The sequence below is a fragment of the Cygnus olor genome, chromosome 29 (assembly GCF_009769625.2).
Source record: "Cygnus olor isolate bCygOlo1 chromosome 29, bCygOlo1.pri.v2, whole genome shotgun sequence".
In the NCBI taxonomy this organism is placed as follows: domain Eukaryota; kingdom Metazoa; phylum Chordata; class Aves; order Anseriformes; family Anatidae; genus Cygnus; species Cygnus olor.
The window spans coordinates 579,197-595,671 of NC_049197.1; the positions used below are offsets into that span (position 1 = coordinate 579,197).

Genomic DNA, 16,475 nt, shown 5'->3' on the forward strand with positions numbered 1-16,475 from the left:
ATTATTACAGGTCCACGAGGTTTCTAGGTCAGAATCGTCACAAGCTCATGTTCTGGTGTTACATTTTAATTGAAACCGTGCTTGGGTTCGATTGTAACGCAAAGCATAATTATGATTGCTTGTAATCCCCACACAGGTTGAAGTTGAGCCCTGGGGCACCCTAATGAGCTACAGGGTCTCTGTCACGCAAATGTGCTTTAAAAAGTTGTCAATAATTTGTGGGACTGGGGCTCGGTGTGCCAGATTAGGTCGGCACCAAGGTGTTCAGGGGCCAGGTTCTGCCAAACACCTGAATTCTGCCTCCAGTGACTGAGGGTGCTGTAAGCAATACCGACCATCTCGTTTGTTCTCTGCTTAAGAAATTGTAATTGTGAGTTGAATAACACAATCGCTATTCCACCCCTGTAATAATGGAACGAGTGTTACGGCAGTTGCTAAATATGACCCTATGTAAGATGGAATCTTATATAATGATTTGGTCCTGTAACGTATGCATGGTAAAAGCCAATCTCTCTTGATCCTTAGGCCGTAACAGCACCGCAGAAAACATCTTTTACGCCCAGGGCAGTCATCCACAGAGGGACTGCTTGCTCTGTAGTGGGAACAGGACCTGCGATGGCTGGGATTCAGCACCTCAGGATCCAGGGCTGCACCCAGGCTGCGATCACGCACCACCAGGCACTGGGTGCCGTCAGGCTCAGGGGGAGTTTCACGGGAGTTAGTTTTCTGAATAAAACCCTGATGTTTTAAATCCGAAACAACAGCGGTTACACCCAGGGAAGCTTCAGGGCTCACCCGATACCGTATAAGTCCCGACCCTCCTGGGGTGGTTTAGGGGCGGCCTGAGCAGATGGCAGCAGAGCCCTCGCTCGGTGCCTCACCCACAGGGACTGCGGGGGCCCGAACCAGAGGGTTTGGCGACGGAGGGCTTGGGATTTCGCTCTCCCTGCCTCACAGCACAAAGCTGAGGCCTCACGGCCTCCCTGAACCAGGGGCAGCGGCACCCTGGGGTGCCGGCCTCTTCGTCCTCCTTGCAGTGGGGGCAGCAGCACCCCAGGGTGCCGGCCGCTGCCCCCCCCCAGCACCCAGAGCTCGGCCTTCAGCTCCATGCCTCAGTCCCGCACCCTCCCTGGTGCTCAGCACCAACGCTGAGGCTCCCCTGCCTGTGAGAAGAGACGGCGTTCACCAGTTCGCACCAGTGCTATGTGAGACTTTTATTAATTGGTAAAATAATCGATGTGAGGCTTTTATTAACTGATAAAGTAATCAACGTGAGGCTTTTATTAATTGACAAAATAATCAATGTGAGGCTTTTATTAATTGATTGGTAAAATAATCAATGAGGCTTTTATTAAGTGATAAAATAATCAACGTGAGGCTTTTATTAATTGACAAAATAATCAATGTGAGGCTTTTATTAATTAATTGGTAAAATAATCAATGAGGCTTTTATTAAGTGATAAAATAATCAATGCGAGACTTTTACTAAGCGATAAAACAACCAATGTGAGACTTATATTAAGTGATAAAATAGCCAATGTGAGACTTCGATTAATCAGTTGATAAAATAATCAATGTGAGGCTTTTACTAAGTGATAAAATAATCAACGTGAGGCTTTTATTAATTAATTGATAAAATAATCAATGTGAGGCTTTTATTAGTTGATAAAACAATCAATGTGAGACTTATATTAAGTGATAAAATAGCCAATGTGAGACTTTGATTAATCAATTGGTAAAATAATCAATGTGAGGCTTTTATTAATTGATAAAACAATCAATTGGATGGATTTGGGCTGCTTAGGAAGGGCCGCTGGGGGATCCCTGGGCCAGCGCAGGGCCGGACTAGGCCCGAGGGCACCCCGGGAGCCCCGGTCCCACCGGAGCCCACGCGAGTGCCCCGCTCCCGTGTGCCGGGGTCCCCGCGCCACGCCGGGCGCTCCCCGGGGGGGGTCTCGTCGGCCCCCGCCCGGTGCCGGCCCCCCTCGCAACACCGGACCTAAAGGCGACGGGAGCGGGGAGGCCGCGGGGGCTGCTGGGAGTTGTAGTCCGTTTGCGGGGGGTTTGCTGCGTGGGCTGCTGGGAGTTGCAGTCCCCGGGACTCGCCTTCCCGGCGTGCCCCGCGGCTCCCGGCGGCTATGGCGGCGGTGGATGCGCGGCGGAGCTGAGGCCTGCGGCGGTGAGACGGGGCCGGGGCTGGCGGAGGGGGGGGGGCGGGACCCGCAGGAAGGCCCCGGGGATCCACCCGGGACCGGGGGGGGGGGGCTGCAGGGCCCTGCCGCTGCCTCCCCCCGAGCTGGGCTCGCAGGCAGGGCCCGGCCCCCGGTGCCCTCCCCGGTTCTGCCCGGTCCCCGGTGCCGTCCCCGGTCCCCGGTCTCCCTCCCCCCGGCCCCCGGTTGTCCCCCCGGTCCCCGGTTCTGCCCGGTGCTCCCCCCGCGACCCCCGGTTCTGCCCGGTGCCCCCCCCCTCCCGACCCCCGGTTCTGCCCGGTGCCCCCCCCTCCCCGGTACCCGGTCCCCCCCCGGCGGCCCCCGCTGAGCCCCCGTCCCGCAGATGGCTGGAGAACTGGCGGACAAGAAGGACCGGGACGCGTCGCCCGTCAAGGAGGAGAGGAAACGCTCCCGTTCCCCGGACAGGGACCGAGACCGGGACAGGGACCGCGACCGGGACCGCAAGGGGTCCCCCGGCAAGGACAGGAAGCGGCACCGGTCCCGGGACAGGAGGCGAGGCAGCCGCTCCCGCTCCCGGTCCCGCTCCAAGTCGGTAGACAGGTGAGCCCCGCGGGCCTCTTGGCGAACCGTTCTTCCCCCTTGGGGGCCCGTGGAAGCCCCAGGAGGGGCTGAGGAGGTGGACGCAGGGGCCGCACCGTCACCGTCCCCGTCCCCTTCCGCAGGGACCGCCGGCACAAAGACCGAGATCGAGACCGGGGCAAGAAGGACCGGGACCGGGAGAAGGATGGGCACCGGCGGGACAAGGACAGGAAGAGATCCAGGTGAGCGTCTTCTCGTCTCGGGGTGGCTGCGGCCCCGCTTTGCTGCGGTGTGGCAGCGTCCTGGGCTCTGCTCGGGGGGGATTCCCCCCGTCGGAGGGGTCGGGGTGGTCCCGGGGCTGTGTTCGGTGCCCGATTTTCCCCCTGTTTTGCCGGGAAGCTTGTCCCCAAGCAGGGGCAAGGACTCGAAGTCCCGGAAGGAGCGGGATTCGCGGAAAGCGGAGGAAGAGGAGGAGAATGCGCTGAAGAAGGAGAAGGTGAGGAACGGGGTCAGCGCTCAGGGTGCCTCTGCTGAAGCAAACGGCCCCCCCCGGGGGCTGTTAACGATCCGGCCCCACGTTTGCAGGCCCAGCCCCTGTCCTTGGAGGAGCTGCTGGCGAAGAAGAAAGCTGAAGAGGAGGCAGAAGCTAAGGTAGGAGGGGGAGTCCTCCCTTCCTGCAGAGTCCCGGCCGTGGCAGCTGTGCCGGGACGGGTGGCTGGAGTGGGGCGTCGTGTCCTGGGGTGGCCGGGCCAGGTTTGAGCCTTCTTTTTCCTGCCGCAGCCCAAGTTCCTGTCCAAGGCAGAGCGGGAGGCAGAGGCTTTGCGGCGGCGGCAGCAGGAGGTGGAGGAGCGGCAGCGGCTGCTGGAGGAGGAGAGGAAGAAAAGGAAGCAGTTCCAGGAAATGGGGAGGAAGATGCTAGGTAAGGTGTCGCCCCTGCCTGGGTGCGAGGGGCTGTGGTGGGACCCCCCGGAGCCTCCCAGCCTCGCTGTGGGGTGCTGGGCTCTTCTGAGGTCCTTCCCCTGCTCCCCAGAAGACCCCCAGGAGCGTGAGCGCAGGGAGCGCCGGGAGCGCATGGAGCGGGAGACCAACGGCACGGAGGACGAGGAGGGCAGGCAGAAGATTCGGGAGGAGAAAGACAAGAGCAAAGAGCTCCACGCCATCAAGGTGCTGCTGGGGGCTGGCCTCGGGGGCACCGGGGGTGGGGGCTGGAACGCTTGGGCTCCTGCCCTGCTGATGCTCTGCCGCCCGCAGGAGCGCTACCTGGGAGGGGTGAAGAAGCGGAGACGCACCCGGCACCTGAACGACCGCAAGTTTGTCTTTGAGTGGGATGCGTCAGAGGACACGTCCATTGACTACAACCCGCTGTGAGGGCCTGGGGGTGCCCCGGGGGGGGTGCTGGGGTGCCCTGGGGGGGTGCCGGGCAGCCCCAGCCCTCCCGCTGACGCTCTTGCCGTACCCTAGGTACAAGGAACGGCACCAAGTGCAGCTGCTGGGCCGGGGATTCATCGCAGGGATCGACCTGAAGCAGCAGAAAAGGGAGCAGTCGCGTTTCTACGGGGACCTGATGGAAAAGAGGCGAACGCTGGAGGAGAAGGAGCAAGAGGAGTGAGTGCGCTTAGATGGGGGGAGAAGCTGGGAGGGCGCAGAGCTAGGGGGTGGCACCGGGCTGCAGCGTGTCCTTCTGTAGGTGGAGGGACAAATCCCGTGTCCCCAGAGGTACAGGGTGAACCCTGTCCCCTTCCTCACCCCGACTCAGGGCCAGGCTGCGGAAGCTGAGGAAGAAGGAGGCCAAGCAGCGCTGGGATGACCGCCACTGGTCCCAGAAGAAGCTGGACGAGATGACAGACAGGGACTGGCGTATTTTCCGTGAGGACTACAGCATCACCACCAAAGGGGGCAAGATCCCCAACCCCATCCGCTCCTGGAAGGACTCATCCCTGCCCCCCCACATCCTGGAGGTCATCGACAAGTGCGGCTACAAGGTGGGCACGGGGAGCAGGGGCTGCTGCTGGCAGACCCAGGCGGCCCTCGTGGGGAGCTGGCTCTCGGGATCGGTGCTCCTGGCTCTGTTATTTTGGGGGTGATCCGTGCGAGGGGGAAGTTCTGCTCCCAAACCTGCCTCTCTCCTCGCCAGGAGCCCACCCCGATCCAGCGCCAGGCGATCCCCATCGGCCTGCAGAACCGCGACATCATCGGCGTGGCTGAGACGGGCAGCGGCAAAACGGCCGCTTTCCTCATCCCCCTGCTCGTCTGGATCACGACCCTGCCCAAAATCGACCGGTAAGCGGGACGGGGCCCGGGGACGAGGTGGGACGGGGCCTGGGGACGCTGCGGAGAGGGGCAGTGCGTCCCCACGGGCGACGTGGCCGTATCCTTCCCGCTTGCAGGATCGAGGAGTCGGACCAGGGTCCCTACGCCATCATCTTGGCCCCTACTCGAGAGCTGGCCCAGCAGATCGAGGAGGAAACCATCAAGTTTGGGAAGCCGCTGGGCATCCGCACGGTGGCCGTGATCGGAGGAATCTCCCGCGAGGACCAAGGCTTCCGGCTGCGCATGGGCTGCGAGGTGAGGGTCAGGAAGCCCTGGAGGGTCCTGCGGTGGAGTCTTGGGGGCACCGCCAGCCCCCCAGTAGGGGCCAGGTCCCGCCCAGGCTGCAGCCGTCAACCCTCTCTCCCCCAGATCGTCATCGCCACGCCGGGGCGTCTCATTGACGTGCTGGAGAACCGCTACCTGGTGCTGAGCCGCTGCACCTACGTGGTGCTGGACGAGGCGGACCGCATGATCGATATGGGCTTCGAGCCCGACGTGCAGAAGATCCTGGAGCACATGCCCGTCACCAACCAAAAACCTGACACGGACGAGGCTGAGGACCCCGAGAAGATGCTGGCGAACTTCGAGTCGGGGAAGCACAAGTACAGGCAGGTGGGTGCGGGCAGGAGCCCGGGGCAGATCTGGGGGTGCTGCCGCCAGGCTTGGGGGGGGGGGGGTGTCGCGTAGCGGAGAAGGGACAATTTTGGGGCTCTGGGGAACAGGACGAGAGAGGCGGGGGCTGCGTTCCCACCCCAAGGGGCCGCTGCTCACTGCTCCCTTCCCTCGCAGACCGTCATGTTCACGGCCACCATGCCGCCGGCGGTGGAGCGCCTGGCCCGCAGCTACCTCCGCCGTCCGGCTGTGGTCTACATCGGCTCCGCCGGCAAGCCGCACGAGCGGGTGGAGCAGAAGGTCTTCCTCATGTCGGAGTCGGAGAAGAGGTGCGGAGAGGAGGGGTCTCAGGGTGGGCGGGGGCGCTGGGGGGCGAGGGAGCTCCGTGGGGGGTGGGGGTGGGGGGGATGTGGGACCCTGGAGAGCGGAATGGCTCCCGCGGGGCACTGCAGCTTCTCCCCCCTTGCCTAACTCTCCTCCTGCCAACAGGAAGAAGCTGTTAGCCATTCTGGAGCAGGGCTTCGACCCGCCCATTATCATTTTTGTCAACCAGAAGAAGGGCTGCGATGTGCTGGCGAAGTCGCTGGAGAAGATGGGGGTGAGCGCGGGCCGGAGCCTCGCGCTTCGGCGGGGCTGGGCTGGGTGTCGTCCCACAGCCCGCGCTTCTGTCTCTCTTCGTCCCTCAGCCAGAAGCTTTCGCGTTTTGCGGTGCTGGCCCCGGGCCCCGCAGGTCCCAGTGACCAAATCGTCACAGGGATTTGATCCGTCCTGTCCCTGGTGTCGCCGCGTGGTCCTCCACGCCGTGGCGGAGCCATGGGAGCGCGGAGACCCCCGCGGCTCCCCTCCGGTCCGCCCAGGCTCCATTTCCCGCCCCCCCCCCCTCCTGACCCCTCTCTCGTCCTGCAGTACAACGCCTGCACCCTGCACGGCGGCAAAGGCCAGGAGCAGCGAGAGTTCGCCCTCTCCAACCTGAAGGCCGGGGCCAAGGACATCCTGGTGGCCACGGATGTGGCCGGCCGCGGTATCGACATCCACGACGTCTCCATGGTCGTCAACTACGACATGGCCAAGAACATCGAGGGTGAGTCGGGGGCCTGGTTTTGGCTAGGACGGTTAATTTTTTTGCTGGGGGGAGGGAGGGGGGCACAGGGCGGGGCGGCCCTGCCTGACTCCCCCGCCCCCTGCAGATTACATCCACCGCATCGGGCGGACGGGCCGCGCGGGGAAGAGCGGCGTGGCCATCACCTTCCTCACCAAGGAGGACTCCACCGTCTTCTACGACCTGAAGCAGGCCATCCTGGAGAGCCCCGTGTCCTCCTGCCCCCCCGAGCTGGCCAACCACCCCGACGCCCAGCACAAGCCTGGCACCATCCTCACCAAGAAGAGGCGGGAGGAGACCATCTTCGCCTGAGGCCCCGGGGCTGGCGTCCGCCTCTCGGCCACCGCTCTGGGGACAGGAGGACCACCGAGGGCTGCCGGGACTTTGCTGGCTGCTCCTTCCCCCGAGCCCCTGGCCCCAGTGCAGCCAGGACTGCTGACAGCAGGGACTGGGGCCGGGACTGCCCCGAAACGTCCCCTGTGTGCTCCCGGTCCCTCTCCCTGCGTTCACCGGGGACTCGTGGAGCTGCCGGGGGCTGTTTGGGGGCAGGTTCCTCCCTGCCCCCCTGCTGCCCAGGCAGGGTCGGGGCTGGGTTCCTTGCGCTGATTTGTAGGCAGGGCTGTCCCTGGAGCTGTGTCCCTTTCGTCCCTTTTTTAGCTCAAACTCCGAGCTGCAGGAATAAACCTGCAGCAGCCTTGCCAGATGTCGCCTTCCCGTGCTGTCCGTTTCTGTGGCGCCGCCTCGTGTCCCCGGGTGGCAGCTTCCTGCACCCTCCAGCGCTCCCGGAGGTGCTCGGAGCTGGCAGTGCCCCTAAATCAAGAGCCTTTGAGCCCCGGGTCCTGTCCCTCACCCAGCCCCGGCGCCTGCAGTCGCGGTGCTGCAGCTTTCCCCCTTCCCCAGCCGCCAGAAAACCGGACGCCGCTGCCTCCGAGCACGCTCGTGTTTCTGAAACAAGTTACAGGGAAATCAGTGCTTTCTACAAAAAGAAATTATAACAAATCTGTGGCTCCCACCCTTTTCCCCTCTGCCGGCTGGGGACGGCTCCCTGCGAAGGGCCCCGGGGCGACCGGGACCCTCCGCGGAGCAGCCGCCGGCCGAGGGCCGTGGGCGCTGTATTTACAGGACTGCGGTGACGTGCGGGGACAGGGGTGGTGGGGACGGGGCAGCGGGTGCAGGCGTGGGGCAGCTGCCCTTTGCGGGGTCCGTCTGTCCCCCTCTGTCCCCCTGTCCCCGGGGGAGGAAGCGGTTTGGCTACTGTGAACGGGGCGGGGGGAGATCGGTGCAGAGCGAAGCAACTGGTGCGGCCCCCTCCTCCTGGGGGGGTCCCATGCAGGGGCAGGGGAGGGGGGACAGGCCAGGCCCCGGGGGTGGGGGGGGGGGGAGGTGAGCACTGTCCCCTACATCTTCAGGGCAGCGGGATGGGGGGATGCTGCTTGAAATTGTGCCCCCCCCCCCCCCCTTTTACCGGCCCACGCGTCCTTCTGGGGGGCGGGGGGGGGGCACCCTCTGCTGATGGCGGCTGCCCTGCGGGGAATGACGCAGCCTGCGATGCTGGGGGGGGGCCAGGCGGGGAAACTGAGGCAGGGAGAAGGCATGTGGCTGCTCTCGGGTCACCTGGAGTCAGGGAGCGGGTTTTTTTTGTTGTTGTTTTTTTTTTTTTTTTGGGGGGGGGGGGCCCTGGCATCCTGGCCGCCGGCCCCCTCCTGTGCTTATTATGGCTGAAGACGTGCCCGGGGCCAGGCGCCGGGAAGCTGCCGCTGCGGAGGAGTTCCCCGAGAGAGGGAGATTGTCTGAGCACCCCCAGCGTGGGGCCGGGGGGGGGGGGGGGGGAGGCGAAGGGACGGCGGGGACCTGGCCGCCAGGCCCCAGGGAAAGGGTTTGGGGGGGGGGGGGGGGGGCCGGTTCCCAGCCGCCCCCCCCCCCCCCTCTCCCCTTCCCTCCCCCTTGCCCACCCGCCCTAGTAGCTGTCCTTGGCCCAGGGCCGGCTGCGCTGCCAGTTCCTGTCGTGGTCGCGCTCGGGCGGGTGCTCCAGCAGGCGCTCCTGCGCGGCGGGGCCGGGGGGGCCGTGCAGCCCGCTGTTGTGGTGCCGGTGGGGCTGGTAGAGGTTGGGGTAAGGCTCCCCGTACTCCTCCTCCTCCTCCTCTTCCTCCTCCAGGTGCCGGGAGCCGCGCTGCGAGGAGGCTGCCCAGGGTTTGGGCGAGGGCTCGCTGGCCTCGTCCGAGGGCATCAGGCTGTCGTGCTCCAGCGGCGAGTGCTCGCCCCGCTCCCCCAGCAGCTGCTGGCTCTGGGGGGGGGGGGGGGGGGGCGGAGACGGGGCGGGGGGGGGGCTGCCCCTTTCCTTTTGCCCCCCTAGGGGGTGTCTGGTGGGGGGTGGGGGGGGTGGGGGGGTTGGTTTGCGGGTACCTGCAGGCCCGGGAGGCCGGTGGGCGAGGGCACGGCGTGCGGGGCGTGCGGCGGGTGGTGCGTGGCGCGCCAGTAGACCTCCAGGTACTCGGCCAGGTGCTCGCAGGCGTCCTCCAGCTGGTTCTCATCCAGGATCACGTCGAAGAGCTCCTGGGGGGGGGGGGGGGGTCAGGGATGGCATGGGGAGCCCCCCCCCCGGGCATTTCCCGGGTGTTGGGGGGGGGGGGGGGGGGACACCTGCGGGCTCACCGGGGGGCACTGCACCAGCTTGTCGGCTGCCATCATCTGCACGTTGAGGTGCTTCACCTGGGACTTGCCGCGGGACTTGATGAGCCGCTGCAGGACCTGGGGAGGAGAAAGGGGGGGAGAGGAGGGTGACGGCATCGTGGGGGCAGCCCCCCGCCCCCCCCGCCCCCCCCCGGAGCCCCAGCCGCCCCCCCCAGGAGCCCCAGCCCCCTCACCTTGGGGGAGGACACCTTGACGTAGACGATGATGGGCGCCAGCGAGGTCTTGGCCAGCTGGGCCGGGTGGTTGATGGTGTCGGCGTCCAGCACCACCAGCTGCAGGGACTTGGCCAGCTCGAAGATGCGCTCGATCTCGCTCTGCACCTCAGCTTGGGGGGGGGGGGGGGGGGAGGGGGGGGCAGAGGGGACCTTTCAGGCCAAGCCGGCCCCACGGGAGACCAACCCCCCGCCCCCCCCAATGCCCCAGGGTGAGCCCAGCCCCTCACCGATGCTGGATCGAGTGGTGGAGCGCTCCAGGATGGCCTGCTTGCCCAGGTTGTTGAGGATGGAGCGCTTGGCCAGGGAGAGGTCGGCCGTGATGTGGGTGATGGAGATCCTGGGGGGGGGGGAAAGAGGCAGTGGTGGGGGCCCTGCTCTGCCCGTGCGCGGGAAGGGGAAGGGGATGGGGGTGTCCGGGGGGGGGGCGGGAGGGGGGGGGGGGGCGTCACCTGCCGTCAAATCTGTGCTTGAGGAAGTCGAAGAGGGCTTTCTGCATCATGTCGGTGACCTGCGGCGGGGCGGCCGCGCGGTGAGCCGGCGGCAGATGGCAGCGGCGGGGAGGTGGCAGCCGCGCGGAGCCCCGCCGGCAGCCCCGGCCCTGCCATCTGCCTGCCACCGGCACGGCACGGGCACGGAGAAGATGGGGAGGGTGAAAGGGAGGGGGCAGGACCCCCCCCCCCCCCCCCCCAAATACCTCGTATCCTTTCAGCGAGGGCCCCACCAGCACCACGGGCCGCATGGAGGGGACCACGTCGTAGGGCGGGATGTGCTGCGTCTGTGGGGGGGGCGGACACGGGCTTGGGTCAATGCTCTGTGATCGCACCCCCCGGGGGGATTTCAGTGAACCCGGGTATCCTGACCGCCCCCCCAGCCCCAAAACCAGCTGGGGAGAGGGGCGAAGTTCCCCCACCCCCCCCACCCGACTGTGCCTGCGGCCCCCTCCCCATCTCCCCCAGCCACCTCCTGGGGCCTCACCTGCTTCTGCTTCTGCTTGGCTTGGGGGGAGGGAAAAAACAGAGGTTGGTGACAGTGCGGTGGACCCCCCCCGCCCCCCCGCCACGTCCCCGACCTTCCCTCACCTAAGGAAGGGGGAGGCGATCGCCGGTTCCCGCTGTCGCCGAGGCCCAAGGTGTTGCCAGCTCTCCTGGGGCAGACCGGAGGTGAGTGAGTGCCGGGGTGGCCGGGGGGGGGGGGGGGGGGGGGCAAGGTGCTGGGCGGGGGGGGGGGCCGCTCCCTACCTGGCTTTCTGCTCCTGTTTGAGCCTCATGGCTTCCAGGCGCTGGGGGCTGGGGATGAAGGCGATGTCCCCCCCCTCCTTCACTAGGCGCCCGATCCACCAGTCATTGCTGTATTTCTGGGCAGGAGAAGAGGGGGGGGGGTGGGTTGGGGGTCCCTGGTCCTGCTCCCCCCCCCCCCCCCCCTCAGACCCCCGCCGTACCCCACCTCACCTCCTTGATGTGCAGGAAATCTTTGGCTTCGAAGTTGATGGCGGCTCCCTGCACCGGGCACTCCTCGTCCAGCGCCCCGCAGTAGCTGACATTGGTGCGCACGGCGAACGCGACCGGCTTGTGCTGGGGGAGAGGTGGGGCTCAATGCCTCCCCCCCTCCCCCCAAAATATCAACCCCCCCAGGTGAAGGCTGTGCCCCCTGCCCCGTACCTTGGCCCTCTCGAGCTGCTGCTGGGCCTGGCTCTCCACCTCGCGCCGGGCGCTCTCGCGATCCTCCTCGAGGGACACGTCGGAGTCCAGGGACGGGCGGCTGGTGTACGAGTCGGCCGAGCCCTGCGGGACGGCGCTGAGTGCCGGGGGGCTGCGGGGGCCCCCCCACGAAGGGGTGGGGGCGTCCACGTTTCCCCCCCACCCCCCCAGCAGGACCAGCCTGGGAAAGGGGACCCCGGTCCCCCCCCCGTCCCGCTTTCGGTGTCACCAAACCGGGTGCCCGCGCGTGGCAGCGGACAAGCTCCGTGTGCTGGGGGGGGGGAACAGGGGGAAACCTGCAGCCCCCCCCCCCGGCATGGGATGCAGGGCCAGGCTGGGGGCAGTGGGACCCTGTCCTGTTCCCCCCCCCCCCAACCACAATGTGGCCCTGCCCAGGCCCCCCCCCAGCCCCGTGCCCCATCCCCAGCCCTGGGGTACCCAGGTGCGGGGCCTCGGTGCGGCCCCCCCCGGCTCCCCCCCCCCCCGGCAATTAGCGGCCGCCTGCTGCGCCCGGAACAGGCGCAGAAGCTGCAGTGAAATATTTATAGGTGCCTGGATGTGGCTGAGCCCCCCCCGGCCCCCCCCCCCCGCGAGGCGCTCCAGGCCCCGGCGAGCTGAGCTCAGCAACGTGGCGGCACCGTGTCGTCTCCCCCCCCCCCCCCACGCCCCCCACCCTGCGCATCTCAGCTTCGCTCACCCCCTGGGGGGTGGTGTTAGACCCCCCCCCCCCCCGCAACACAAGCAATATGGCTTTCCCAGCATGGCCCCCCCCCAACATGGCCTCCCCAGCACGCCTCCCCCCCCCCCCCCCCAGCATCTCACCAGCCCCCCCCCAGCATCCTCAGCACCGCGTCTCCACCACCGCCCCCCCACCCCCATGCAGCCCCTCGGGGGGGGGTCCGCGGCCACGGGGGGGCTGGGGGGGGGGGCACCTGCTGGGGAGGGGGCAAAGGGGGGGGGGGGAAGCGGCGAGGAACAAAGGGCCTGGGGGGGGGGGCGACACAACCCCCCCCCCCCGGCACCGGGCACGGCCCCCCCGCACCGGGCACGGCTCCCCCCCCGTACACACATCGCGATCACGGTCCCCCCCCCCCCCCCCCCCGGGCCCCCCCCCCCGGTACCGGGCCGGTACCTCGTTGAGCAGGAAGGTAGCGCTGGAGTCAGAAAACGACATAGACGGGGCGAGCCGAGCCGTGCCGCCCGCGCCCCCCCCCCCGCCCGCCCTCCCGGTTACCGGCACCGGCTCCGGTTCCGGCTGCGGCTCGGGCTCGCCTGGCCCTGCCCGCTCCGCTCCGCTCCGCTCCGCCGCCCCTCCCCGCCCCTCCCCGCCCCCGCCTCCCGCCGCCCCCCCCGGGGCTCCCGGAGCTCGGGGCCGCCCCCGCCGGACCGGGATGGGGATGGGGGCGATGGCGAGGGACCGGGGGGGGGGGGGGCGGCTCCCTATTCCCCGGGGGGGGCTTCGGCCCCTCTCCGGTGTGCCCACCCCCGGGAAATGGGGACTGCACTCGCCGCCGGGGGTCCCGGGCGGCCCCGGTGCTGAACACCGCGACGGGGCCCCGGGGGAGGACTGCGGGGGGGGGGGGATCCCGGGGCAGCAGCGGCGGGGCCGCGCCGGTTCCCCCGGAGCCCTCGGCCGGTGGTACCGAGGAGGGCGGCGGCGGTGCGGGGGGGGGTGTGCGGGGCCGGGGGTACCTCCATGCTCCGGTGCGGCGGCGGCGGCCCCCGTCCTGCCCCGAGCCGGCAGCAGCCCCGTCTGCGGGGCGAGCCCTGCGGCGGGGCCGGAGCCGCTCCCGCCCCCCCGCCGCGCCCCCCCCGCCCCCGAGGAGGGGGGCAGCTGCGGCTCCCGGGGGACCGGGCCGGCCCGCCCCGTTACCGCGAGGCGGGACGGGTACCGGGGGCCCCGGGCCGGCCCGAACCGGGGAGCCCCCGGGCGAGGGGGGGGGGGGGGGTCCGGGGTCGGTCCCGGGGGCACCGGTACCGGCCCCGGGGCAGCGGCGGGGCCGGGCCGGGCCCTCTCCGAGGTGCTGAAGGCACCGCGCTGGGTTCGGGGATGGGGCGTACCGGGGGCTCCGGGGGGTGCCGGGGGGGGGGCAAGAGGCACCCTGCGGGGGTAACCGGGTGCTCCGGCCTCCCTGCGCCCCCCCCCGGGCCGTCCCGCACCCCCCATCCCCTCCCCGGTGCTCTCCGGTACCCCGGGCGGTGGGGGGGGGGGGGGGGGGGGGGGGGCGCTCGGTACCGGGGCGAGCCGCAACGGGAGCGGGGAGGCGGCCCGGGACAGGCTGACGGAGCGGGAGGGGGCGGCCCGGGGACACCCCCCGGTAACCCGCCGCTGCCTCAGTTTCCCCGGTGCCGCCCCCCATCCCCCCCCCCCCCCCCGCGCCGCAGTGCCGGTGCCCGGCGGGGCCGGCCCGGCCCTGACGCAGCACTCGCTATTTTTAGCCTCCGCGATGCCACCGGAGCCCGGTCCCGGTGCCCGGCTCCGGTCCCGGGGGGGATGAGGCTGAGCACCGGCCGGTCGGGTCCCCGCCGTACCGGGGGCGAGGTTGTTGTTTTTTTTTGGGGGGGGGGGGGACAAAGGGGAACCGGGCGCTCCCTCGGCCCGTGCCTCACTGCGGAGCCGCAGCGCCGCCGCCCCCGAGAGCGAGCCGGGGAGGGAGGGAGCGGGGGGGGGGGGGAACGGGGCTGGCGGGGCTGCCCCGCCCCGGTGCCGGTGCCGGTGCCGGTGCCCGCTCACCTGCCTGCGGAGGATGCTGGAGGTGGTGTCGGACGAGGTGCTGCCGTCCGAGCGCTTGAAGCGGCTCTTGCGCTTCGGCAGCCTCCGGGGGCTCTGCGGGGGGGGGGGGGGACGGGGGGGGGAGCGGCGGGGGGCGGCCGGTGAGCACCGGGAGGCACGGCCCCCGCCGCTGCGGCGTTACCGGCAGCACCCCCCTCCCCCCCCCCCCCCCCAAACCGAACCGAACCGAGCCGAACCGAACCGAACCGGGCCCTGGAGGGCCGGGAAGGCTCCGGCTCGCTCACCTGGAAGGAACCGGGAGCGGCGGGCTGCGGCGGGGCGGACATCCCCGGCGGCACCCCCCGGGATCCCGGCGGGGCCGCCCCGCACCGGACCGCGGCGCTCCGCCGGGAAGGGCCGCGCCGCCGCCGCCGCCGCCTCGCTCCGCATCACACGGGGCCGCCGGGGCGTCCCGGTCGTCCCCGCCCCCGCCTGCCCGCCCCCGCGCCCATCCCCGTGGCGTCCGGCTGCGCCCCCGGAGCCGGGCAGCCACCGGGCGGCGGCGGGGGGGGCACCGGGCACGGCTCCTCCCCGCAGTCCCCGGTGCCGCCAGGCCCCGCGGCCGCCGCCGTGCCCACGCGTGGCCGGTGTCCGGGCCGGCCCCCCCCCCCCCCCCGGGGGGTTCTGTCCCCATATCCCCGCGTGGGGCCGTGCCCAGGGCTTGGGGTGCTCACACCGAGCCCCCCCCCCCCCCCCCGGTGTCCCCCCGGGGCTGGCCCGATCCTGCCCGGCCCCGCGGTGCTGCGGCATCGCTGCAAAGCGGCCCTCGATCGATGGAGGCGGCGCCGGGGCTGCTGCGGCCCCCGGGGGGGTGAGGGGTGGGGTGGGAGGGAGGGGGGCAGCGGGGCGGGGACCGGCCCGAGCGGTCCCGGGGCGGTCAGGATCCGGCCCGGGGAGGAGCAGAGTGGGCAGGGGCAGGCCCGGGGAGCTCCGGCATGGCCGAGGTCCGGCCTGGGAAGTGCCGGCAGGGTCAGGATGCGGCCCGGGGAGCCCCAGCAGGGTCAGGATCCAGCCCTGGGATCCCCAGCAGGGTCAGGATCCGGCCCTGGGATCCCCAGCAGGGTCAGGATCCGGCCCGGGGATCCCCAGCAGGGTCAGGATGCGGCCCGGGGAGCCCCAGCAGGGTCAGGATCCGGCCCTGGGATCCCCAGCAGGGTCAGGATCCGGCCCGGGGATCCTCAGCCGGGTCAGGATTGGGCCCAGGCCAGGATGGTGCCTCCGGGTGCTGACAGCCGAGGAGGGTGCGATGCGGCCTCCCTGGGACCAGGAACCCCCCCCCCCCCCCCCCCCCAGGACCCCTGGGTACCCTCAGCCCTGGCCCTGTGCCAGGCGCTGTTGGCCCCACGGGGACACGGGTGGCACTGCCAACCCCCCCCCCCTTCCCCCCCCCCCCCCCCGCCCGGCGGCACTTCCTCACGGGGCCGCGGGGACACGGGGACGGCGGCGGCGCTGGTAATTAATGATTAATCTGCGTTCCCCCGGGGCCCAGCGCTGCTGCGGGGGGGGGGGAGGGAAATGGGGGGGGCCCTGCTGTTAAGGGGGGGGTGCACGACCCTTTCCTGGCCTCCGGGATGACGGGGGGGGGGGGGGGGGGGCAGGAGGCCCGGGGCTGGACCCCTCCTGGGGCTGCGGGTGCCCCAGGGCCTGATCCGTGCCCCCCTGGGGTTGGGGGGGGGGCAGCAGCGGGGGGTGCCGTGCGCCCACGGGTGCTGGTGGGGGCGTCTGTGCACAAACGGGGGGGGGGGGGGCACGAACGAAGCGGTGTGCAAAGGGGTGTGTGCATGCTGGGGGTGCGTGCAGGGGTTGCTTGTGCAAGGGGGTGCGTGTGCGAGGGGGTGCGCATGCTGGGGAGGAGTACAGGGTGCGGGGGGGGATGCGTGTGCAAGGGGGGGGCTGTCTGCGTGTGCAAGGCGCTGCGCGACGGGCGCGCGTAAAAGGGGGCGAGCGCGTGTGCAAGGGTGCACGAGCGCGTGCGTGCGCGTGCAACGGGGTGCGGGGATGCGCGCGGGGGGGGGGATGGGGGGGGGTGCGCGTGTGTGTGAGTGAGGGGCTGAGTGTGCAGGGGGCACGCACCGGGGGGGGGGGGGGGGGCGTGTGTGTGTGTGCCCGCGCGTGTGCGGGGACACGGCTGCGCGTGTCCCCGTTGTCCCCGCCATGTCGGTGCAGGCCGGCGGCGCGTGTGGCCGTGTCTGCGCGGCCCCGGGGGTACCGGGCCGCCCGTGCCCGCGCGCGCGCCCGCCGCCCCCGCGCGCCGCCCGCGCCTCCCCCGCCGCACCGGGCCGTACCGGGCCGTACCGGGCCGTACCGGGCCGTACCGGGCCGCCGCCT

The 16,475-nt window shown here is 69.9% G+C and overlaps 2 protein-coding genes across 8 annotated transcripts; one reads left to right on the forward strand and one right to left on the reverse strand.

Moving 5' to 3' along the window:
- The first annotated feature begins 2,061 nt into the window (after positions 1-2,061).
- DDX23 (DEAD-box helicase 23) lies at positions 2,062-7,474 on the forward strand. Of its 5 annotated transcripts, none has more exons than XM_040539701.1 (17): positions 2,062-2,179; positions 2,554-2,771; positions 2,894-2,992; positions 3,150-3,246; positions 3,336-3,401; positions 3,531-3,669; positions 3,781-3,914; positions 4,002-4,114; positions 4,212-4,355; positions 4,507-4,732; positions 4,885-5,030; positions 5,138-5,315; positions 5,430-5,672; positions 5,850-6,001; positions 6,162-6,270; positions 6,579-6,753; positions 6,860-7,474. In XM_040539701.1, exons 2-17 carry the CDS (start codon positions 2,554-2,556, stop codon positions 7,081-7,083), a joined length of 2,463 nt encoding a protein of 820 aa, XP_040395635.1. In that variant the 5' UTR covers positions 2,062-2,179; the 3' UTR covers positions 7,084-7,474. The 5 variants fall into 5 exon arrangements, with proteins under 5 accessions (XP_040395635.1, XP_040395637.1, XP_040395632.1 ...); XM_040539703.1 differs by having other exon boundaries at positions 3,784-3,914; XM_040539698.1 differs by having other exon boundaries at positions 3,531-3,914.
- Positions 7,475-8,261: 787 nt separating this feature from the next.
- On the reverse strand, positions 8,262-14,467 carry CACNB3 (calcium voltage-gated channel auxiliary subunit beta 3). Of its 3 annotated transcripts, none has more exons than XM_040539762.1 (14): positions 14,393-14,467; positions 14,109-14,201; positions 11,336-11,458; positions 11,126-11,248; positions 10,916-11,031; positions 10,757-10,818; positions 10,653-10,672; positions 10,372-10,452; positions 10,127-10,185; positions 9,905-10,014; positions 9,636-9,787; positions 9,424-9,519; positions 9,175-9,324; positions 8,262-9,055 (listed from the first exon to the last, which is right to left on the reverse strand). In XM_040539762.1, exons 1-14 carry the CDS (start codon positions 14,432-14,434, stop codon positions 8,729-8,731), a joined length of 1,554 nt encoding a protein of 517 aa, XP_040395696.1. In that variant the 5' UTR covers positions 14,435-14,467; the 3' UTR covers positions 8,262-8,728. The 3 variants fall into 3 exon arrangements, with proteins under 3 accessions (XP_040395696.1, XP_040395695.1, XP_040395697.1); XM_040539761.1 differs by having other exon boundaries at positions 10,757-10,821; XM_040539763.1 differs by lacking the exons at positions 14,109-14,201; positions 14,393-14,467 and adding an exon at positions 12,507-12,584 and having other exon boundaries at positions 10,757-10,821.
- Positions 14,468-16,475: the final 2,008 nt, after the last annotated feature.

What these genes read in the sequence shown, in the direction of transcription:
- CACNB3 (XM_040539761.1), bottom strand. Translation starts at nt 14,434, where the DNA reads ATGTCCGCCCCGCCGCAGCCCGCCGCTCCCGGTTCCTTCCAG. An exon ending in ATTTCCTGCACATCAAGGAG is followed by an intron (nt 11,032 to 11,125) that starts GTGAGGTGGGGT and finishes TCTCCTGCCCAG; the next exon opens with AAATACAGCAATGACTGGTG. An exon ending in AAACAGGAGCAGAAAGCCAG is followed by an intron (nt 10,822 to 10,915) that starts GTAGGGAGCGGC and finishes GGTCTGCCCCAG; the next exon opens with GAGAGCTGGCAACACCTTGG.
- DDX23 (XM_040539698.1), top strand. Translation starts at nt 2,554, where the DNA reads ATGGCTGGAGAACTGGCGGACAAGAAGGACCGGGACGCGTCGCCCGTC. An exon ending in GAGGAGAAGGAGCAAGAGGA is followed by an intron (nt 4,356 to 4,506) that starts GTGAGTGCGCTT and finishes ACCCCGACTCAG; the next exon opens with GGCCAGGCTGCGGAAGCTGA. An exon ending in GGAAGCACAAGTACAGGCAG is followed by an intron (nt 5,673 to 5,849) that starts GTGGGTGCGGGC and finishes CTTCCCTCGCAG; the next exon opens with ACCGTCATGTTCACGGCCAC.